General features: G+C 47.0%; 5 protein-coding genes across 5 annotated transcripts; all 5 read left to right on the top strand.

Annotated features, from left to right (window-relative positions):
- Positions 1–264: 264 nt before the first annotated feature.
- VFPPC_15975 (hypothetical protein) lies at positions 265–528 on the top strand (the record flags this gene model as incomplete). Its single annotated transcript, XM_018293728.1, has 1 exon — positions 265–528. One exon carries the CDS (start codon positions 265–267, stop codon positions 526–528), a length of 264 nt encoding a protein of 87 aa, XP_018143106.1.
- A 6,537-nt stretch (positions 529–7,065) lies between these two features.
- Positions 7,066–8,759, top strand: VFPPC_17881 (transposase; the record flags this gene model as incomplete). The annotated part of the gene is made up of 5 exons (XM_022429555.1): positions 7,066–7,299; positions 7,441–7,942; positions 8,018–8,121; positions 8,173–8,442; positions 8,499–8,759. The coding sequence occupies 5 exons, from the start codon at positions 7,066–7,068 to the stop codon at positions 8,757–8,759; spliced, it is 1,371 nt and encodes a 456-aa protein (XP_022285391.1).
- An 876-nt stretch (positions 8,760–9,635) lies between these two features.
- VFPPC_17882 (hypothetical protein) lies at positions 9,636–9,890 on the top strand (the record flags this gene model as incomplete). Its single annotated transcript, XM_022429556.1, has 1 exon — positions 9,636–9,890. The coding sequence occupies one exon, from the start codon at positions 9,636–9,638 to the stop codon at positions 9,888–9,890; it is 255 nt and encodes an 84-aa protein (XP_022285390.1).
- A 597-nt stretch (positions 9,891–10,487) lies between these two features.
- Positions 10,488–11,516, top strand: VFPPC_17883 (hypothetical protein; the record flags this gene model as incomplete). Its single annotated transcript, XM_022429557.1, has 1 exon — positions 10,488–11,516. One exon carries the CDS (start codon positions 10,488–10,490, stop codon positions 11,514–11,516), a length of 1,029 nt encoding a protein of 342 aa, XP_022285389.1.
- A 1,212-nt stretch (positions 11,517–12,728) lies between these two features.
- VFPPC_15973 (GMP synthase) lies at positions 12,729–17,841 on the top strand (the record flags this gene model as incomplete). The annotated part of the gene is made up of 22 exons (XM_018293726.1): positions 12,729–12,776; positions 12,835–12,856; positions 12,928–12,955; positions 13,012–13,109; positions 13,163–13,195; positions 13,248–13,378; positions 13,446–13,515; positions 13,567–13,680; positions 13,789–13,971; positions 14,019–14,224; positions 14,275–14,414; positions 14,546–14,586; positions 14,644–14,687; positions 14,740–14,778; positions 14,840–14,885; positions 14,934–14,969; positions 15,022–15,131; positions 15,181–15,217; positions 15,326–15,358; positions 15,425–15,510; positions 17,204–17,629; positions 17,686–17,841. The coding sequence occupies 22 exons, from the start codon at positions 12,729–12,731 to the stop codon at positions 17,839–17,841; spliced, it is 2,127 nt and encodes a 708-aa protein (XP_018143103.1).
- Between the last annotated feature and the right edge of the window lie 755 nt (positions 17,842–18,596).

Genomic DNA, 18,596 nt, shown 5'->3' with positions numbered 1-18,596 from the left:
CTCTTTTTTGGTGTCACAGCCACATCAGCCTCTCTGCCTCCGGTCAGGGATGCCGTCAGTATCCATCAGGAAAGACACGAAAGACAGGAAAGACAGTCCCCAACACCCCCCGGCACCGCAGGATCTGAATCGTCAATTCCAGAATCTCACCAATCTTTAGCGCAGAAGATTAGCGCAGAAAATATGCAGGAAGGACGCTGCAGCATGCCTACAGATATTGCATACGCACAAGAGTAAGACTCGACTGACCAGCCCGATTTGTCTATGCCAGAATCACAATGCCTTCCAGGACGGGCCAGAGATTGGACTACTAGAGTGGTGCTGGATATTTCCAGGGGCAGAGTGATCTATATAAGCGGCCTCTACATCCGTCCATTATATCTCTTGTCGCTGCCTGGGCTGCCAAAGCCGGCCACTGGCTCCGACAATTATTCTCATTCTGCAAAGCGGCAACTACGACAGTCCAAGATAGTCGATATACCTTTAAAGCGCCGACCTACTATCGATCATTACTTGATGTTCTCTTGATCTGACACTCGTGAAGGGTTCTAGCCTTGTCGGTACACGATGGGGATGACCATTGAAGCGATCATCGCGGTCATCACACTCGTCGTAGGACTCCCCCCGACGGTGCTCATCCTCTGGAAATGCTGGAGACGTCGCTATGATGGACGAATCCGTTGCGGTACGCTATATCGGCATCGTCTCATATCATATCCGACATGGCTGACAAGACTCACCAGACGAAGAAGGCATCCTTGCCCTCAGAGGAACGCCGTACAATTTCCCGGACGCAACCACGCTCCCCATAGGGAGTCGATGCTTTATCGCGATGGGTCTCTTGGTGGAAAATGGGGTAAACAGGATAAGGTAATTTGGCAGCGCAAGTCCCCCGAGCGAATTCTCCGCTACGATTCAGCAGCGTTCTATGTTACCACTATTATACTGCTAGATAGATACTCGAGGTAGATGAGTAGCAACGGTAAAATAGAGTTTCAACTCATTTACGTAGACGCCGCGTCTTGTGTTTGCGTCAACGCCAATAATACCAACGCAACAACATGGCTCGTGGAGACTAGAGAGGCAGATACGGGTACTGGACTTCGTCCCCGGACATTAGCGGATGCAAGTGCTCCCCATGACCTTTGTGGCAATGACTGGAGTATATGTGAACTGCTTGAGCTGTCTTTGGGGAAGGCGTTGATGCTGCAAGCTTTTGGTGACACCCGAGGTAGGATAGTGGCGACCTCTCGGTCCAATGTCGCGACAGATTTCTCTTGGCAGCATCTACCGATATATCTACCTAGGTAGTTGGAAGTATTGCATGTTGTGGTTGCATCCACCCAGATTCTAGCGTCAAAACCGGACCATACGACCCCAAATATGGCAAATGGAACAAATCCCCAGATCCCGAAATACCAATACTATGGGTCTTCGGCCCAATGTGCAAATAGTCTCTCTTCCCCACAACTCTAACAACAATCGACTTTGCTACCCACCTCAGTTTCTAGGCAAATAGTAATAACGCTCCCCTTCCGAGGACTACCAAACGGTGGTTCGCAGGCTAAGGGTTTTAATTGGCCGGAGTGGCAAAATGTGATGGCTCAAGGGTTAGGGTTTGTACAACTCTGAAATTCTTTCCCAGGGTCAAGTTATTGTTAGGGATAGGGGTCTAAGGTCTAGCCAGAATTAACCCACTTGCCCCCTCAGTTGAATCGCATCACGGGCCATCCAAAGTTGACATCACTGCTGGCCGCGTACTTGCGTCATGTGTTTCAGCTCTTGTACTGCCGACTTCATCTCATCAGGTGACTGTAGCGGCCGGACGACGGGTGGCTTAGGCTCATGGAAAATGAGGCTGTCTGCTATCGGTGGAAATGGCCGCAACTACCCGGGTAACCGAGGACCCCAGGACCCCAGGACCAGGCCAAGGACCACCACCCCCAAACTGACCATTCATAAGCCGACACACTGCATAGATCATTGGATCTTTGTATCAAAAAAGGTGTATCCAAAGTTGTATCGACTACTCAATGAGCACTTGATAAGTTATATATTCTCTGACATGGCTACTGGTTATTTCCTAGTTGCCCGGTTTCCTTCCTTTCCCAAAAGAAATAAAACCCCAATACGCGAATCTTACTTTAAGGTAAGTATGATCCTTGTATTATGCGTGTAAAACTTCACGTAGGTACAGTTATAACTCTCTGATGCTGAATAGCTACTAGGAACTTACACCATAACAATGAATGACACCAACGGACTAACCCTTGATCCGTCTACCGCTGTGGGCATTGCCTTTGGCATTGTCAGCGCTGCGCTTGCGCTGTTTAGCACAACCCGGCCTCCCGCAGGGGTCGCCGCTTTCCCCCGTTGCATATTTGTTCTACAACGCAGACCTTGTGCAGCGACGCATCGACGCCAATGGAGGAGCCATAGCATTTATTGATGATTTTTCGGCATGGCTGTAATAACCAGTAATAAAGCGGCGGTGATCAGCCTCAGTAACCCACGACAACAGTCAGGCCAGGCATATCTGCGGTTGATCTACGAGGTTATAGAAAAGTTACGAGAAAGGGGAAACAGAGTGGTAATTAAATGGATCCCGGTAAGCAATAAAAATGAATTGTTAAGGATGGCGAAGACGGAGGCTCGCGAGGCAACTGAGGATGGGATGACGCCATAGAGATAATTCCCTTAAATAAGGTCTATAACACTGAATAATTAAACGCAAAAGCTGAAATTAGAATAATGTCTGCCGGAGAAGGTCGGCAAACACGCCAAGAGGATAGATGCAGTATTGCCTGGAAACCACACTTGGCTGCTTTATGACGAACTTTTATGGAAAGAACGTAGCGTTCTAGCATAACTAGGAACAGGTATGTCTGCACTTAATAACTATCTGTGTTAAATAAAGAGAGTGGCATTAGATTAATGCAATTGCGGAAGAGAGCGAGAAATAGTAGCACACTTTCTCTTTAGATGCAATAAGTGGGCAGACTACAGATAAGAGATGCTTTAGTGTACAAAAACACTACAAGGAAATCTTTCCTTCTATTTGGGAGGCAAATCGCCGTCCGACGGACTAAAGTGGAAGCTAAATATGAGAGCTGTACGAGCAATAATACGGTTTGTAATGACTACAGGCCGTCTTAATAACTAACTCCCCCCCCCTACCTTTCGCCCAACCTCAACTTTCACCTTATGCCACTTTACGCTGGCATCGCTTCAGCCGCTGTAGATAGGACGTTAAACACTTGGAGAAATCAAAATCTCCAAGCCAGCCCGCGGATAATAAATACCTAATGCATGAGAAACCATAGAGAGAAAGGATATCAACAGCAATAACCCAGAACTAGACTGTATCTTGTATGGGCTACTATGAGGAAAAGTCATAACCCGGGCGCCATGTACGTATCACAGATTGATAGTTGCCCTATTGGAGGTGACTCCACCGGGCGTTAATAAATTGTGTGTGTGTGTGTGTATCACACCAAATATAGTAAAATATGTATATGACGGTGCAGAGAGAGCTTTCTCATGAGGATTGATAAGCTTGCGCTGGCATCCTAACTGCGGGGGTACGGGGCCGCAGGTCCCTCGTTCGCTTTTGATGTTCCACCGTGTGGGGTAGAGTCTCGCCGAAAGGTAGACAATGACCCACGGAAATCATTGTGTGACGCACAATGAGGGTCAAGACAGGTGTCCCGATCATTACTGCACGAGTCCGGCTGAATCATGCGTAGGTACGGTCGCAGACATGGCAGACATGCAATTATCAGGCCAATATTCAAGTCGAGATTAACGAAGAGCGCTGTGGCCAGACGAGTTAGTTTACTTTTGCGGACGATACATTGTCATCGGCTCGGTTTCTCAACGGTGTTGCAGCGCTATTGAAAGGGGTACGGATCACATTGCAGAACCCCTCGCAATCCCAGTCTATGGAAATAGGACTAGAGATAAAAATGAATGAAGACTTACTCATAATTGTGAGCGAGCCGCTTCTTGCGCCCTTTTTCTGATCGAGTTGTATCATTAGGAATCTTAACAAGCAAAAGGCAATGTTGATGATGCCTAGTGCGAAGGTTAAAAACACGCCCAACTTGACAATGCGGTTCATTTGAATACGGCTATAGATGAATAACGGAAAGATAAAGACTGGAGGCTTGGGTTAGTAAAGTTTACTGGTATAAGAGGGATTAGAGAGAGGTCGCGATACTGAAAATATCACCCGCGAACTGTACAGCCCACGAAATCCGGAAACAATCCATGCCGCCCACCAAGACACGGCAGCTAGGGTCATCGGGAACCCTTTAATTTGTTAGTGGTTCTCTAAAGCTAAACAAGAAATTCGGCGACGAGGCTAAGGAGGTATGACATACCAACCGCAATGTAGTGGGAGCATCCAAATTGTATATAGCACGGTGTCGGCGACGTATCCGATTGCTGTATAGCCGACAAGAGCCCAGAGAACCATTCTGTAACGCGTCAAAGTTGCCGGGAAAAGTTGAAAGTAAAACGATAAGACAGTCGCCTTACTAAGATAGTAGCCTGTCCTCAGAAGATAGGTGACAGCAACATGAGTATGTGACCATTGTTAGTTCGAATTTTCCTGGGAAATATTACAAGTAAATTGCGCAATGGAAAGGACAAAAGAAATACCTTCGAGGCCGCTACAAATGTCTCTCTATCAAATCCGCTGAAAGACAAATCGACGTCTGGCTCGAGAACGCCCATGATCAGGCTGGTAGTGTCGCATACTGAAACTGCCACCGATACGCACCAAGTTAAGCAGGCCAACACATCGCTGATATAAAGACGGTGGCGGCTGATTTTAAGTCGCAAGTACAGGCGGGCTAAAATCGGGATCGCGGCTATGAGAAGGAGAACCCATTCGATGATAATGACTGTTTTACCGCTTGGACGGCTGAGGTCCATTGTTGCAGAATGCCTTACCGTCTGCGGTTCAACTGCTGAACAAGAGTGGAGAAGGTCCGCAGTCTGGGCAAATATAAAACGTGCCAAGACACGGAGACACAAGATGGAGGGCATCGATATTAATCTAAAAATGGGGCTGACGGTTCAGGATGACATCCGTAGTAGCATCAACAAGAGCTCATGGTGTCTATGATACTCACCAGATAATGCAATGCCCCGAAACATACTCTGCCGTCCGCAACGAGTATAGTTGCTACAGTGTGTTATTCACTTACATATATCACAGCCACCATACTATAGCAATCCTATTCCAGCCACCACAGGGGTAAGTTTCGTCACATCGCAACACTTTCCCCTCTTTCGCGCCGCCCAAATCCAAGGCCTCGATTCAAATCGTGGCAATAATGCAACCGCCGCACGCCTCAACTTAAGACAAACAGCCACTGGGTAAATTGTGCCAGCGGTGCACGTACCATGTAACGAGCTATATCGCCCCTGTCTCGACTCAATCTACGTACATTAGGGCTGAATTGATGACGCTCTGAATGCCAAGGAGTCCAGGATACTAATACAGCTACGAACAGGAGAGTGCCGGCTCAACAGATACCTGCACAGCATCAGGGCTATAGGGACGGACTAATGCAGCTGCGGCCAAGCAGCAGAGATAGTCAAGCATTTCCTCTTTTAGTGCAGACGGTGGAATTTAGAAAGGGAAGGCTTAATATAATACAAGCAGACTAAGATGGGAAACTTATCTTTCTTTCTTGGAGGCAAGTCCGGATTAGATGGCGAGGGATAGAACCCCAATATGGCAGCTGTCCAAATAACAATTAAATTTGCAATAGCAATGGGAAGGCTAGAGGCAGATAGATAAATAGGAACAGGCAAACCTGCAATAAATTAGACTAGTGGTCTAGTATCAGCGCGTAACATCCTTGCCGTGCAACCTTACACTAACCAACCGAGCTCCAGCTGCCAAAGATGGGATGCTAGGCACTCTAGGGAAATAACCTTAAAGCAGGACTGCTAGTTGATAAAATGAGGCTATAGGTGCCAAGAAAAGAAATTATTGTTGGGCTTTAGGAGTACAGCTTACAGACTAGGTTAAGCAAGTAGCGCACCATTATGGCCATTTAGGGACAATCCCTCCAGGCATAAATAAATTACATTACATTACATTGATGACCACCTGGGCCCCGGCCTTTGGCCCAGATACAACCACATAACTACTTTTACCAAGGAAAAATCGAACGGAATTTCAGACGGGCTAGTTAATGTCGGCTTCCGCCTTGTCTGGGGTTAAAGCCTCATTTGCGGCTTAGAACTTACAGCGGACTTCTCCCACTGGTAGACCCAGCAGCTACAGCCACAGCATTCCACAGCGGCTTCAGAATGCCCTTTGCTCACAAGGTACCACGCTTCCTGGGGCCGCCGAATTATCTACAAGAGGTGCCTGTGGCCTCAACTATTGAGCGCCACTGAGCTGATGCTATGCTGGAAGGTGTTTTGTTTATTTGTTTTTGTCAACCAGAGGCGTGAGTGGATCGAGTTAATCGCCACCCTACCTGCCAATATTTTCGTTAGCAGCTAACAAGGGAAACATTTTGTTGCCACTTCAACACGTAATGCATGGATTTTGTGAAGGAGATTACGCACACTTCTTCTGTTCGATTAGTGGATGGTCTGAGTGCCGGAGGTAAGTTGATGACCTACTAAATTCCCACGGAATTTGTGACACCAATTTTGAATGTGGTCTCTAACAGTCTGTGGCTTTCATCACTCCGCTGAGCTCGCATGCACCAAGTTTTGTGGCTGGGAGCGCTGAGTCAGAGGAGGAGTTATGCACTAAACACTCTTGCCAGCAGGGACCTATGGTTGACAATGATCTACCCATGGGATTGGATAAATTGACATGCGACGAGTATCATGGTGCCTGACGATAGGGAGCTGTTCAGGGCGCCATACTCGTGCCACGCCCCACTTTATTGGCACTCGTAGGACTCGCACCATCTAAAGATGGTGCTCATCACCGCTGCAGCCACTTCACCGCTACGGCCACTTTTTACCATCACCAACTCTTTCCACATATATTGAACCACAACAACCCATTTGGAGGGTATTACGGTAATGCAATCAGTCGAGGCACGTATTCAGGAAGCTATTGAGCACCTGTCAGATAATCCTGGTGCCAAAGTGGCCACGGTGGCCAAGCAATTTGGCGTGCCTCGGAACCGCTTGCGGATGCGCCTCAAAGGTGGAAAGCCGAGGACTGAAGTCAAACCAGCCAACAAGAAGCTCCCCGAGCCTGAAGAACAGGCCATTTGTAACTACATTGACCGGTTAGACCGAATCAACCTTGCTGTGCGAGCTGAATTTGTTACAGATGCGGCAAATTACATCCTCAAACAACGGTCTAGTAGATCACTTTAACCTGAAGAGATACCTGCTGTAAATGCCCAATGGACTACCCGCTTTCTAAAGCGCTATGGCTATTGTAAACAGTTGCAGAGGAAGCTTAATTCTGACCGCCAAGCTTCTGAGAACCTAGAACGGGTCAACGAATACTTTTTTAAGCTTCATGAGGTCATCCAAACAAATGGTATCCCGCCGGAGGATACCTGGAACATGGACGAAACTGGTTTCCGTATTGGCATTGGGAGGGATCAGTTAGTTGTGACTAAACGGAAGCGGGCCTATTACTTCAGCATGCCTGAGAATAGAGAGTCGGCTACAGCAATTGAAGCTATCTCGGCTGGTGGGCAGTATATTCCCGCCTTCCCTATATTGGCAGGGACGCTTCACATGGCGCAATGGTATCAGCAAAAGGAACTTGACCCTTGTACAGCCATCTACACTTCCGCTTCAGGATACTCGAACGATGAGATAAGCCTGGAATGGCTGAAGCATGTTGACCGCTACACTGCAAAGAAAGTGGCCGGCAGTAAACGACTCCTTATCCTTGATGGCCACGGCTCACACTATACAATCGAATTCATCACATATTGTGAAGACCACAATATTATACCCTTTGGTTTTCCGCCGAACCTGATACACTTGCTTTAACCACTTGATGTTGTAGTATTTCAGCCATTGAAGCACTACCACGCAAAGGCTTTGGACCTTATTGTACGAGACGGCCTTGTTAACATCTCTAAGCTTGAGTTCTTAGCCGTTATTGAGGGAGTCCGTCGCTAGGCTTTCAAAGAGAGCACTATACTCTCTGCATTCCGGAAGACCGGCACTGTGCCCTTCAATCCACTGCTTGTCTTGCAAGCCTTGAAGGAGCGGGTTGTAGAGAAGGAAGCTGACCGGACGCCAAGCCCTCCACCTGCAGCATCTTCTTCGCAGTTCTTAACACCATTGACGCTACGACAAATCAACAAGGTTGCTGATCGAATTGAAGATACCCTGAAGGGCTCAGATATTAACCTAAGTCCTGGCCTCACCCATAATATTAGCCGTTTTATTAGGGGTTCCCTGATTAATGCTACGGAGTTGGTTCAAGTGAAGAGGGACCTTGGGCGAACAAGATATGCCGAGCAAGTCCAACGACAACGTAGGGCAATGAAGAATACTTCCTGCAATCAGGAGGGGTATTGACAGTCGCCGGGGGCAGGCGTATGGTGGTCCAACGGGAGGAAGACCTTCTAGCCAAGGCTAGAAGGGTGGTAGAGGCTGCGGAGTTGAGAGCACAAAAAGCCCGCAAGAAGGTCTTTTCAGATGCTGCAAAAGAGGCTAGGAAATGGCGATTGACAGGAAAACTCAATCCCGGCGAAGTATACGAAACTGGCTTCCAGTTGAGGTTGTTGAAGAGGTTCTAGACATGTACACAGGCCAAAGTGGCTGCAGCGGTGATGAGCACCATCTTTAGATGGTGCGAGTCATACGATATAGCCAAGTCCCCGAACCGTTACCTGTCTACACGGATCGACCAGTGAAGTCGTATTCCCCACCCGCCTCCAAACTTCCTGATGCCGTTGTCAATCGTTGCTGCGGCCGAGACATATCCCCAAAGTGCGCTGTGAATTGACAGTTCAGTTGGGATATTGAACGCCGGACTCTCGATTGACCGAGCTTAACCAATGAATGAGAGCGAGGCGATTCCAAAAGTCATAACTATATGTTTCTGCAACGGATTTTGTATTGCAATGGTGGCTATTGCAGCCACAGCGTGCATGTTTTCACCGCAGAATCAGCCTCAAGGTTACAAATTCGTATCGTGTCTAATCAGGACTCTTGTGCAAAACAAAATTAGTTAAAGGCACCAAGTCTATAAACTTCGCCAACGGATACTTCAAGGCAAAGCAACACAAACCAGAGTCATAATTTACTTCACATTGCAGGATCCTTCATAAATTCCAAGTTTGCTGCACCAGTTATCGATGAATTGGTGCAAATGTAGCAAGGATCGTGTGAAATGTCCGTTGATCGACAGGACCAACCATGCTACATTGCATTGGGCCAGTAGCGCCACCTTGTATTCCGCCACTATCACTCGTCATTTCTGATTCCAATAGTCGAGTCCTTGGCGCTGGAAGTGGCAACCCGAAATCTCAAAAATTCAAATCTCAACACTTAAAAGGTTTCGCGAAATGCAGACCTTAAAAAGAATAATAGCCCCGCCATGTTCGATCAGTAGATGTTCAAAGTCGGCAACCTCCAAGCACCTTCAAATCATTCACCTACTCCATTGCAAGATGCCGGTTTATTACCAACTACTCCCGATTTGTGAAAATGATGAGCCTGTCCTCGGCGTTTTTGTGCCATTTTACCATGATGACGACAAAGGCCATTCTGGCGAAGCTGACTTGACACATGAGGGGCGAAGCAATCATGAGCCTGTTCCCCCAAGTTCCGAAGGTGATGAACGCCTTTTATGGACGGGAACAGCCATACTTGTCCTGAGCAAACCTGAGCCGCCAGCTATATTTGGATGTTTTGTGAGGGAATGACCAAGGCGCTTGGAGCCGGTTTCGAACATGCCGTCATGGGAGCAAGAGTTTGGACAGGGGCGCAGCCAGTGGAATGGATGGGGCAGGTGCGGTGCCTGGGAGGTGGGGGAGACGGAGGGGGCAATGCAAGTACAGTGTACCTGCCTTGGGCGGCTGCCCGTCATTGTCCGACACCACCAAAAGCGGCGGCACAAACCACCACATTTGGTGGTCTCAGCAGCGCTTCTTGCATTTATTGAGTAAAAATACTACTACTAGTAGGAAATTCTTACTATAATATAGGTATTTTAGTATTATATAGGGTAAAATTAGATAGAAGGCTAGGATACGTTCTGCAGAGGAATCGCCGTTCTTTACCATGGTGAAAACTGGTCTCTCAGAGACCGCCTACTAGCGTATGATTTTATTCGCATAGGCATTTCTGGTGACGATAGGTGGAAAACGACAAGCGTACACCTTGTACACAAGGATCTTCGTGAACTAAGCCGGTTTGAGGATCAAGGCGGCAAGCGGGTTGGCTTCCGGCGTCTCTTGGAGATAGCCGGGTCTGCAGAGTGTCGCGATATTCGTGATAAAGTATTTGGACTCGTGGGAATGATGGATGACGATATTGCCATAGAGGTCACGCAAGCTTACACCCTCGGCATCCCGAAGCTTTTCGCGGCAGTAACGAAAGCGTTTATCGTGCGGTACCAAAACCTGGAGCCTCTTCGACAGGCTAATCCATGGGGCTGCCATGGCGCACCGAAATGGGCCGCCGACTGGACATGGGATGGACGCATGAGATGGACGCGTCCGGAGTCCAGCTTTACTTGTCCACTGTGGGATCCTTCAAGGCCGGAGCCCGACCCTGCGACGATATATAATGCTCACGGTGGAGTGCCAGCTCGCTATGAATTTTTGGCGAACGATATGCTTTTGCGGTGCGGAGGATTCGTCCTTGACAGAATCGCTGGACTAGGCGCTCCTGAGGATGGATATTTCATGTGGGCAAAGCACAGGATGCATCAATGTCCCACTTGGAAAAGTGCCTATGGATCAGAAGAAGAAACGAGAAGAGCTCTTCTCAGTACGTTGATGGGCGGTCGAGTAGCTCACGGAGGAAGGTTTCAAGACCGCCATCTCGCTCTGTCGAGTCTTCCATCCAACTTCCACGTTGGGTTTCCGCAATTCGAACAACGAGGCTGGAAATGGTTTACAACGCAGGAAGCATACTACTTCAAGTGGGAAGAGTGGCGTCTAGCACATAACCATTTTATGTTGGAAGGAAAAAGGCTGGATGAGTACTTTACCGATTGGTTGCCACAAGAGGCAGATGAGTCGACGTACATAGAGGTATACAATAGTGCTGATAGAATGGTTCAAGAGCGCCGGTTGATGCTTACGGAGAACGGATACCTGGGCTGGGCACCGGATAATGCTTATGACGAGGCGGATGAGAATAATGTTAGGGTCGGGGACTTGATTGCGATTATTTTTGGGTGTAGCACGCCGCTTGTTGTGCGTGCAAACGGAGAGTTTTACGAGATTGTCGGTGAAGCTTATGTTGAGGGGTTTATGGATGGGGAGGGTATTCGTCTTGTTGAAGGGGGTGAACGAAAGGTGGAATCTTATACATTTGTGTAGTTATTACGGGGACTTGGAGTGAAGACTTCTGTCAACGGATATAAATTAGACTATCTTTTTGCATCTACAGAGTGTTCCATGTTGCTAGGCCGGATTACCTAGCGATTATCTTCGTCGATAATTCCACCTGGGTACTATAATTGCATTGAGATAGTAATAGTAGTTTACAGTAGAGTAACCACACAATATTGAATTTGTTAAACTAGAGAATAATGTAATGTCCAACATTGTGACAAGGGCAGTATTCCGTCCCGCGTGACGAACATCGTCTTGGTGTTTCCAATCAGGCGCTAGATTGTTGTAGCCACTTATAACGCAGTAGTTTCAAAGACTTATGATAAGAAGCAGTTTGGTCTTAAGTTTGGGTCAAGAGACCATGCGATGTTAGGTCCTATTTTTGCTGCACTAATGCAGGCTAAGTAACTTGTTGCCTTTGTAGTTGCGGTTCATGGTCGAAATGTTCGTTTTAGGTCACGAATTTTTCTGTTCGCTAACTCTAATACACCTTATCTCAAGTTCATCGCGCTCACATAGTATCAAATTATCCACTTGCGTCAATGAAGTTTTCGCATTTTTCTATTACCCTTTGTAGATTATTCCAATCTACTAATTCCATGTGAAAACCACTGTCGCCAGACTCAGTGGGCTGGGTAGCAAATTTGGCACTTCAAGTGGTCAAAAATTAAAATATAAACGAGATTAGTTTGAGAGCATATTTAAGTGATATCTTTCGACTTGACACATGGGGAGTGAAATTTTAGTCGAACGTAAGCGAGATACTTTAGTCACGATACGACTTTGTTGCCGTCTTTCATGGGTGGAGGATTCAAGGTCACTGCATACATTGTGTTCGTTAACAATTCTGCCAAAAGCAAGGGGGCGCACAACGTGAGAAACAGTATCCGAAGATTAGCCGATGGCCGCAAGGGCGCAGTGTCAACCAGCAAAATTGTCGCCGGTGAGTCAAGAGCGACCGACTGACCGACTGACTGACTGACTGATAAGAGCCATGGAGCCATGACTCTTGACTCCACCCACGCAAAGCCACTAAAAAAGTTCACCACCCACTTGGCGGGACCACATTTTCCGACGTCCGACAAAAAAAATTAGAGACATCACAGCTTTGCCTCATACAAGTATCCGTCATATCCTTCATATCGTGAAAGTCTCAACGCATTTCCCTCCCAAACCCCTGGCCATTCCCTCATCAAAATGACCGTCGACGTCAATGAGGCAAAAGCGCCTCACCAGCTCTTTGATGTAAGAACGTCATAGCCACAATCCGTAGAAAATCTCTTGTATACTGACGATACTTCAGACAGTCCTGGTTCTTGACCATGGTGCGTAGTCATTGTGCAGCCGTCACCTTCCCATCCTTTTGAGTGATAATTCTTTGCCTAACGAAGCCCAGGCTCGCAATACAGCCACCTGATCTTGAGGTAAACCTCTTTCTGGTCCCATGTCAAAAATCTTTCATTGCTAACCTTCCAATAAGACGACTTCGTGATATGGGCATTTATTGCGAATTAATAGCCTGCGATGTTCCCTTTTCCGAGATTCCCTTTAAGCCCAAGGGAATCATCTTGTCTGGTGGTTCGTAATTGCTGGCCTAAACTTGTAGTTATCGTTTATTTCTAACAACTTAGGCCCTGCTTCTGTCTACGATGCTGAGGCTCCTCGTAAGTGTTACGACCGGCTGCTTACATCCTCAAAATTCTAACGTGGAACAAGATGCCGATCCCGCCTACTTTGAACAGACTGAAATTCCCCTGCTTGGTATCTGCTTTGGTAACCAGTCTATTGCTTGGAGACTCGACCCCGAGAATGTTATCCGCAGTGACCACAGAGAGTACGGATCGGCTGTAAGTTGAATCTTTTGAACGCCGTTCTCTCTTCTGCAAGGTTGAATGATGCTTACAATGTGTAAAGGAAATCAGAATTCACCGTATTAATGAGAGAGTGGACAAGCTCTTCAGTGGCTGCGGGGATGAAATGCAAGGTACCATCAACTTTCCCCCACATAGCATGGCATTTAACTGACATTTATTAGTGTGGATGTCTCACAGTGATAAGCTGAGTCGTCTTCCCAAGGGCTTCGCCACCATTGCCGAGACTTCCAACTCTCCGTTTGCCGGAATTGCCAGCTTGGAGCACAACGTTTTCGGTATAGTCGCCTTCAACACGATCCCATGGCATGAGCTGCATTATGTGCAAGCCTTTGCTGTATAAATCAACTGTTGCGAGGTGAATTGTGCTAACAATTATTTCAAAGGCGTCCAATTTCACCCTGAAGTAAACAACACCCCCCTTGGTGGAAAGGTTCTCCAAAACTTCGCCGTCAACATCTGTGGCTGCAAGGCAAACTGGACAATGTCCAACTTTGTCGACCAGGAGATTGCCAGAGTTCGCAAACTCGTCGGCGAGACCTCACAGGTCATTGGAGCTGTCAGCGGAGGTATGTGTCAAAATCCGATATATTGGCATCAACTAACTGTTTTGAAGGCGTCGACTCTACTGTGGCTGCCCAACTTCTCAAGACTGCTATTGGAGATCGTTTCCACGCCGTCCTCATTGATACGGGACTCTTGCGCTTGGATGAATCCCAGCAGGTTAAAGAAACTCTCCAGAAGCATCTCGGTATTAACTTGACCGTGGTCGATGCCTCTGATCGCTTCCTCAAGGCTCTTTCCGGCGTGACAGACCCAGAGGTAAGTTTGGAACGTCGAACTTAGGGGGATAAAACTAATTTTCTGTGAAGCGCAAGCGAAAAATCATTGGCAACTTGTTCATTGACCTCTTTGAGGAGGAGGCCATCCGAATTGAAAAGCAGGCCGAAAACACCCCTAATGAAGGGCCCGTTAGATTTTTCCTTCAGGGGACTTTGTATCCCGATGTCATGTACGTTTCTTGATTGCAACTTGTCCAACATAATGCAGTCCGATTTTATCGTTGAGGTGGTTGGAACTTGCTGCCTGGACTACTACACGTTGGCTGTCTGTTTCCTTGCTCTTATGCTAACACACAACCAGCGAGTCGATTAGTTTCAAGGGCCCGAGCACGACCATCAAGAGTAAGTATACGAATAGCCGGTATCAACAAGACACACTTGCTGACGTCGAGTCTTTAGCCCACCACAATGTTGGAGGTCTTCCCGCGCGCATGATGAACGGAGTATGCTTATCCAGCGATCTTTGCTTTACAACTACTGACAAGTAATATCTAGGAGGCAAAATTGCAGCTCATTGAGCCGTTGAGAGAATTGGTTCGTTTGATTCTTTGAAAAGATTCACAGTACGATTACAAGCTGCTAACTTCGCCTATAGTTCAAAGATGAAGTCAGAGCTATGGGAAGACAATTGGGAATTCACGGTAACTAAATCGCCCTCGCTCCTAGTCAACACACTAACAAAACGACAGAGGAGCTTGTCATGCGTCATCCGTTCCCTGGTCCAGGTATATACCATCCTATCCTCCCGGTGTTAATCCGTCTAACTTGAGAATCCAGGCATTGCCATCCGCATTATCGGCGAGGTGACTCCTGAGCGTGTTGCCATTGCCCGCATGGCCGACAACATCTTCATCTCTGAGATCAGAAAGGCCGGTATCTATAACGAGGTAATTCTATCAAAAGTCTGTAACACATCATCTGCTAACGCGATTATAGATGGCCCAAGCCTATGCAGGTCTTGACACCAACAAAGGTATGCTTGTTACTAACCAACCTATCCTCGTGCCAACATAGATGAATATTGAAACGCGAACGGGTGGTGTCGTTCTGTCTCACCGAAATTTATGCTAACTATTCCTAGCCGTTGGAGTCATGGGAGATAACCGCTCATATGGTATGTTTTAAATGCACTTACACCCTTTCCATATCAATGCCATTCAAGCTAACTGAGTTTCATCAGGTTACATTGTCATTCTCCGCGCCATTGTCACCACTGACTTTATGACTGGAGAACCATATGAGTTCAGCTTCTCACTCCTTAAAAAGGTACGTGTCATACAAGATATTCTCCAATGCTCACTGCCCTTTCGTATCGATTTTATCGAAAGCAATTAAAGCATTTGCAGAGGCTGGCGTTCCTCAAGCTCGTCATTTACAATGGAACAACTTCATACTGACGAAAATTCTCGGGCAGATCAGCACCAGAATTGTAAACGAGATTGACGGTGTCTCCCGTGTCACATATGACATTACATCGAAGCCCCCAGGTTCGTTCATCTCTCTTGTCCCTCCTTCCCTGCCTCTCCCGAATTGCTATTTTGTCTCCTCACCTTTTTTCATTTCGTTTCTCGACTCCCACATTCAGCTTTTTCAAACGAAAAGAAAACCTTCTTGAGAAGGAAGCAGCCATGGCTAACTATTTTAGGTACCATCGAATTAGAGTAAGGCACAGAGCCAGATCGCGCTTACGATGACGGATCGGCGTTTTTTAGGTTAAAAACGATTAACTATGCGAAAAGATTAAATGTAGACGGGCCGATGAAAATAGATTAAGCAGCAAACGCATGAAATAAATCCTTGGTATTTCCGAAGCCGGTTGCGGTTTAACGGGATGTTTGCCCACAGTGACATACATTACCACAGAAGATCGCGTCTCTGTTTGCCAATGAGATGGAGAAGGCGGAAGAAAGAAAAAGGGCTCAGAAACACATGGACCCGGACAATGTTTTTCACAACTAATAACTGTATGTCTCAGCTATGGTTATGGCTATACTCCGTACCAGCATGGTAATTCCGGATGCAACCACGTGTAGCGGATGGCTTAAGTTTAGTCGAGTCAGCCTTGGAAGATGATGAGTGCATCACGTCGCATAACGTCTCTCGGTTTCTCCGTTGTAGTACACCGTGGAATTGTGTTCGAAACTGTTAACTGATAGCACTAGGTCTACCTCTCTGCATCAATGGAACGTTACTTTATGTCACGGAAGCAGTCAGGCCACCTTCTCTAGAAGAAGGCATCACCACAACTCTTCAAGCCTCTCCCTCTCTCCCACGTGCGAGCAGCGCCCATGGTAGGACAGAAAGACAGTTGCTTGAACAAGAAGTTTTCCATCATATCAACTGACATTGCTCGCCGCCTCCCCGTAGTCCGAGTGGAGAGCATAGTCCACATGGTGGCCAAAACTAGGCGCATCACCGTACTGATCGCGAACCTGTCATTCCACGACACAAACGCATGCGGTTTAAAGCCGCTAAATGACAATTGAGACATTAACAATGGAAAAAACGGCGGGGGAAAACTTATTGAGCCCAATGCAACCCTCGAGTACCCTCTGTTGGCATATTCTAGCCATTGTTTCACCGGAACACGTAAGGTACGACAGGATGCTATGGACGCAATATGGTTATGAGTATGCATGATAATGGGTATTCAGAGCACACATCCTCTAAGTGAGACAAATAATCCGGAAGCAGTGCCAAATAGCAAAGAAGCGGCGACACTGCCACACCTTGGCACAATGAACAGAAGTGGTAGAGTTTGCATAAAAGAATTCCAGCTCCCACGATCCTGAAAGAGTCGAAACTCTTGCGACAGTGAAATTCGAGGAGTACCAACGGTCACCTAATTCAACAACATGTTAACCTCCAGACTACTTGTGCTGTTCCCTCTCCTAGCTGGGGTTAGTAACCATCAACAGCATCATTGCTGGTTTCTGTCAATACTAAACAACATGACTAGGTCCTAGCAGTCCCGGATCCCAGACTCCTCTGGCCGCCTCCTGCCCCCATGCCAGGCTACACCGTCCAAGATCTAGAATGGGAAGTCGAAGTCTTCCCCGGAGAATTCCACAACTTCACCGGCACCGTACAGGACGTGCATCGCCAAGCGACCCAACTCAATCCCCGTTGGGCTGAGACGCTCCTCAAGCGACAACCCACAGAGGCCAGCACCATACACGCCCGAGGGGGCCACAAGCCCACTGGTGCTTGGATCCGGACCGATTGCAAACCCCCATTTGGCTGGAAGCCCGGCAGGGCTCGCAAAGCGTTTGAAGGAATGGATTATCTGGAGCGGCTGCATGGCTCACCCGTGAGCGGACCTGGACCTGGTTTGTGCGGCCGCGTGAGCTGCTCTTGGGACACGGCAATCTGGTGGTGCAATGATGTAAGAAAAAACAGCTATGTGATGCTTGGTTGACGGTTGGTGCTAACGAGAAGCAGGCTCGTGTGTCTAAAACGCTCGAATCATGGAAGTGGATAGTGTCTGGCGCTCAACAAATTATTAAAAACTGCCGTGATGGGGACAAGGTGCTGGGCCAGTCTTTCAACTATGAGCAATTCAATGTAATTATTCGGGAGGATAGGGTGAATTGCTAAGAGTCGGTAGGAAAGGGGATGTTTTGTTCGGATGAGGTTGTGGTTGGTTTGGTTTTGTCAACGAGAGAAGGTTCAATATTGCTTGCCTTTTCCAACCTTCTTTCCAAAAGTCCTTTCTTTCCAACAAAAAGAAGGGTTAACATTTATTGCTTTTTTAAACTTTCCTTTCTTTTAGCTTTCCCCTTGAGTGTTGGGAAAATCCCTTAAATTAGTCTATAAAAGGGGGTTATCTTCCCCTTTTTTTCTGACATTTATTTACACAGACAGTTAGACATTTAGTCTGTCAAGTAGTTCAATTCAATCAGTCATTTCCGTTAATATCCATAGCTATCTTCCGATAGGTTTTAATGATAGTCTGGAATTCTATTGCTGCTAACAGAGGAAAACGGTACTTGCTTTATTCTTATGAGCATGATTGCAATGTACTTTGACGGGGGCATGTATACTAGGACTGTTTTTTCTTCAAATTATATTGTCGACGGAATATGACTTATTCTATCGCAGGATAGCTATGGAAGATGAAGAAAATGACTGATTGAATTGAACTACTTGACTGACTATCTGCCTGACTGTCTGTCTGAAGGAATGTCGGAAATAAAGGGAAAAATAACTCCCTTTTATAGACCAATTTAAGGGATTTTTCTGACATTAGAAGGGAAAGCTAAAGGAAGGAAGGTTTGACAACGCATTGAATATTGAACCTTATTTCCTTGGAAAAGGAGGTCTTCTGGAAGGAAGGTTTGGAAAAAGCAAGC

Source organism: Pochonia chlamydosporia, chromosome 4, assembly GCF_001653235.2.
Source record: "Pochonia chlamydosporia 170 chromosome 4, whole genome shotgun sequence".
Taxonomy (NCBI): domain Eukaryota; kingdom Fungi; phylum Ascomycota; class Sordariomycetes; order Hypocreales; family Clavicipitaceae; genus Pochonia; species Pochonia chlamydosporia.
This window is presented reverse-complemented; position numbering and strand designations above follow the sequence as displayed.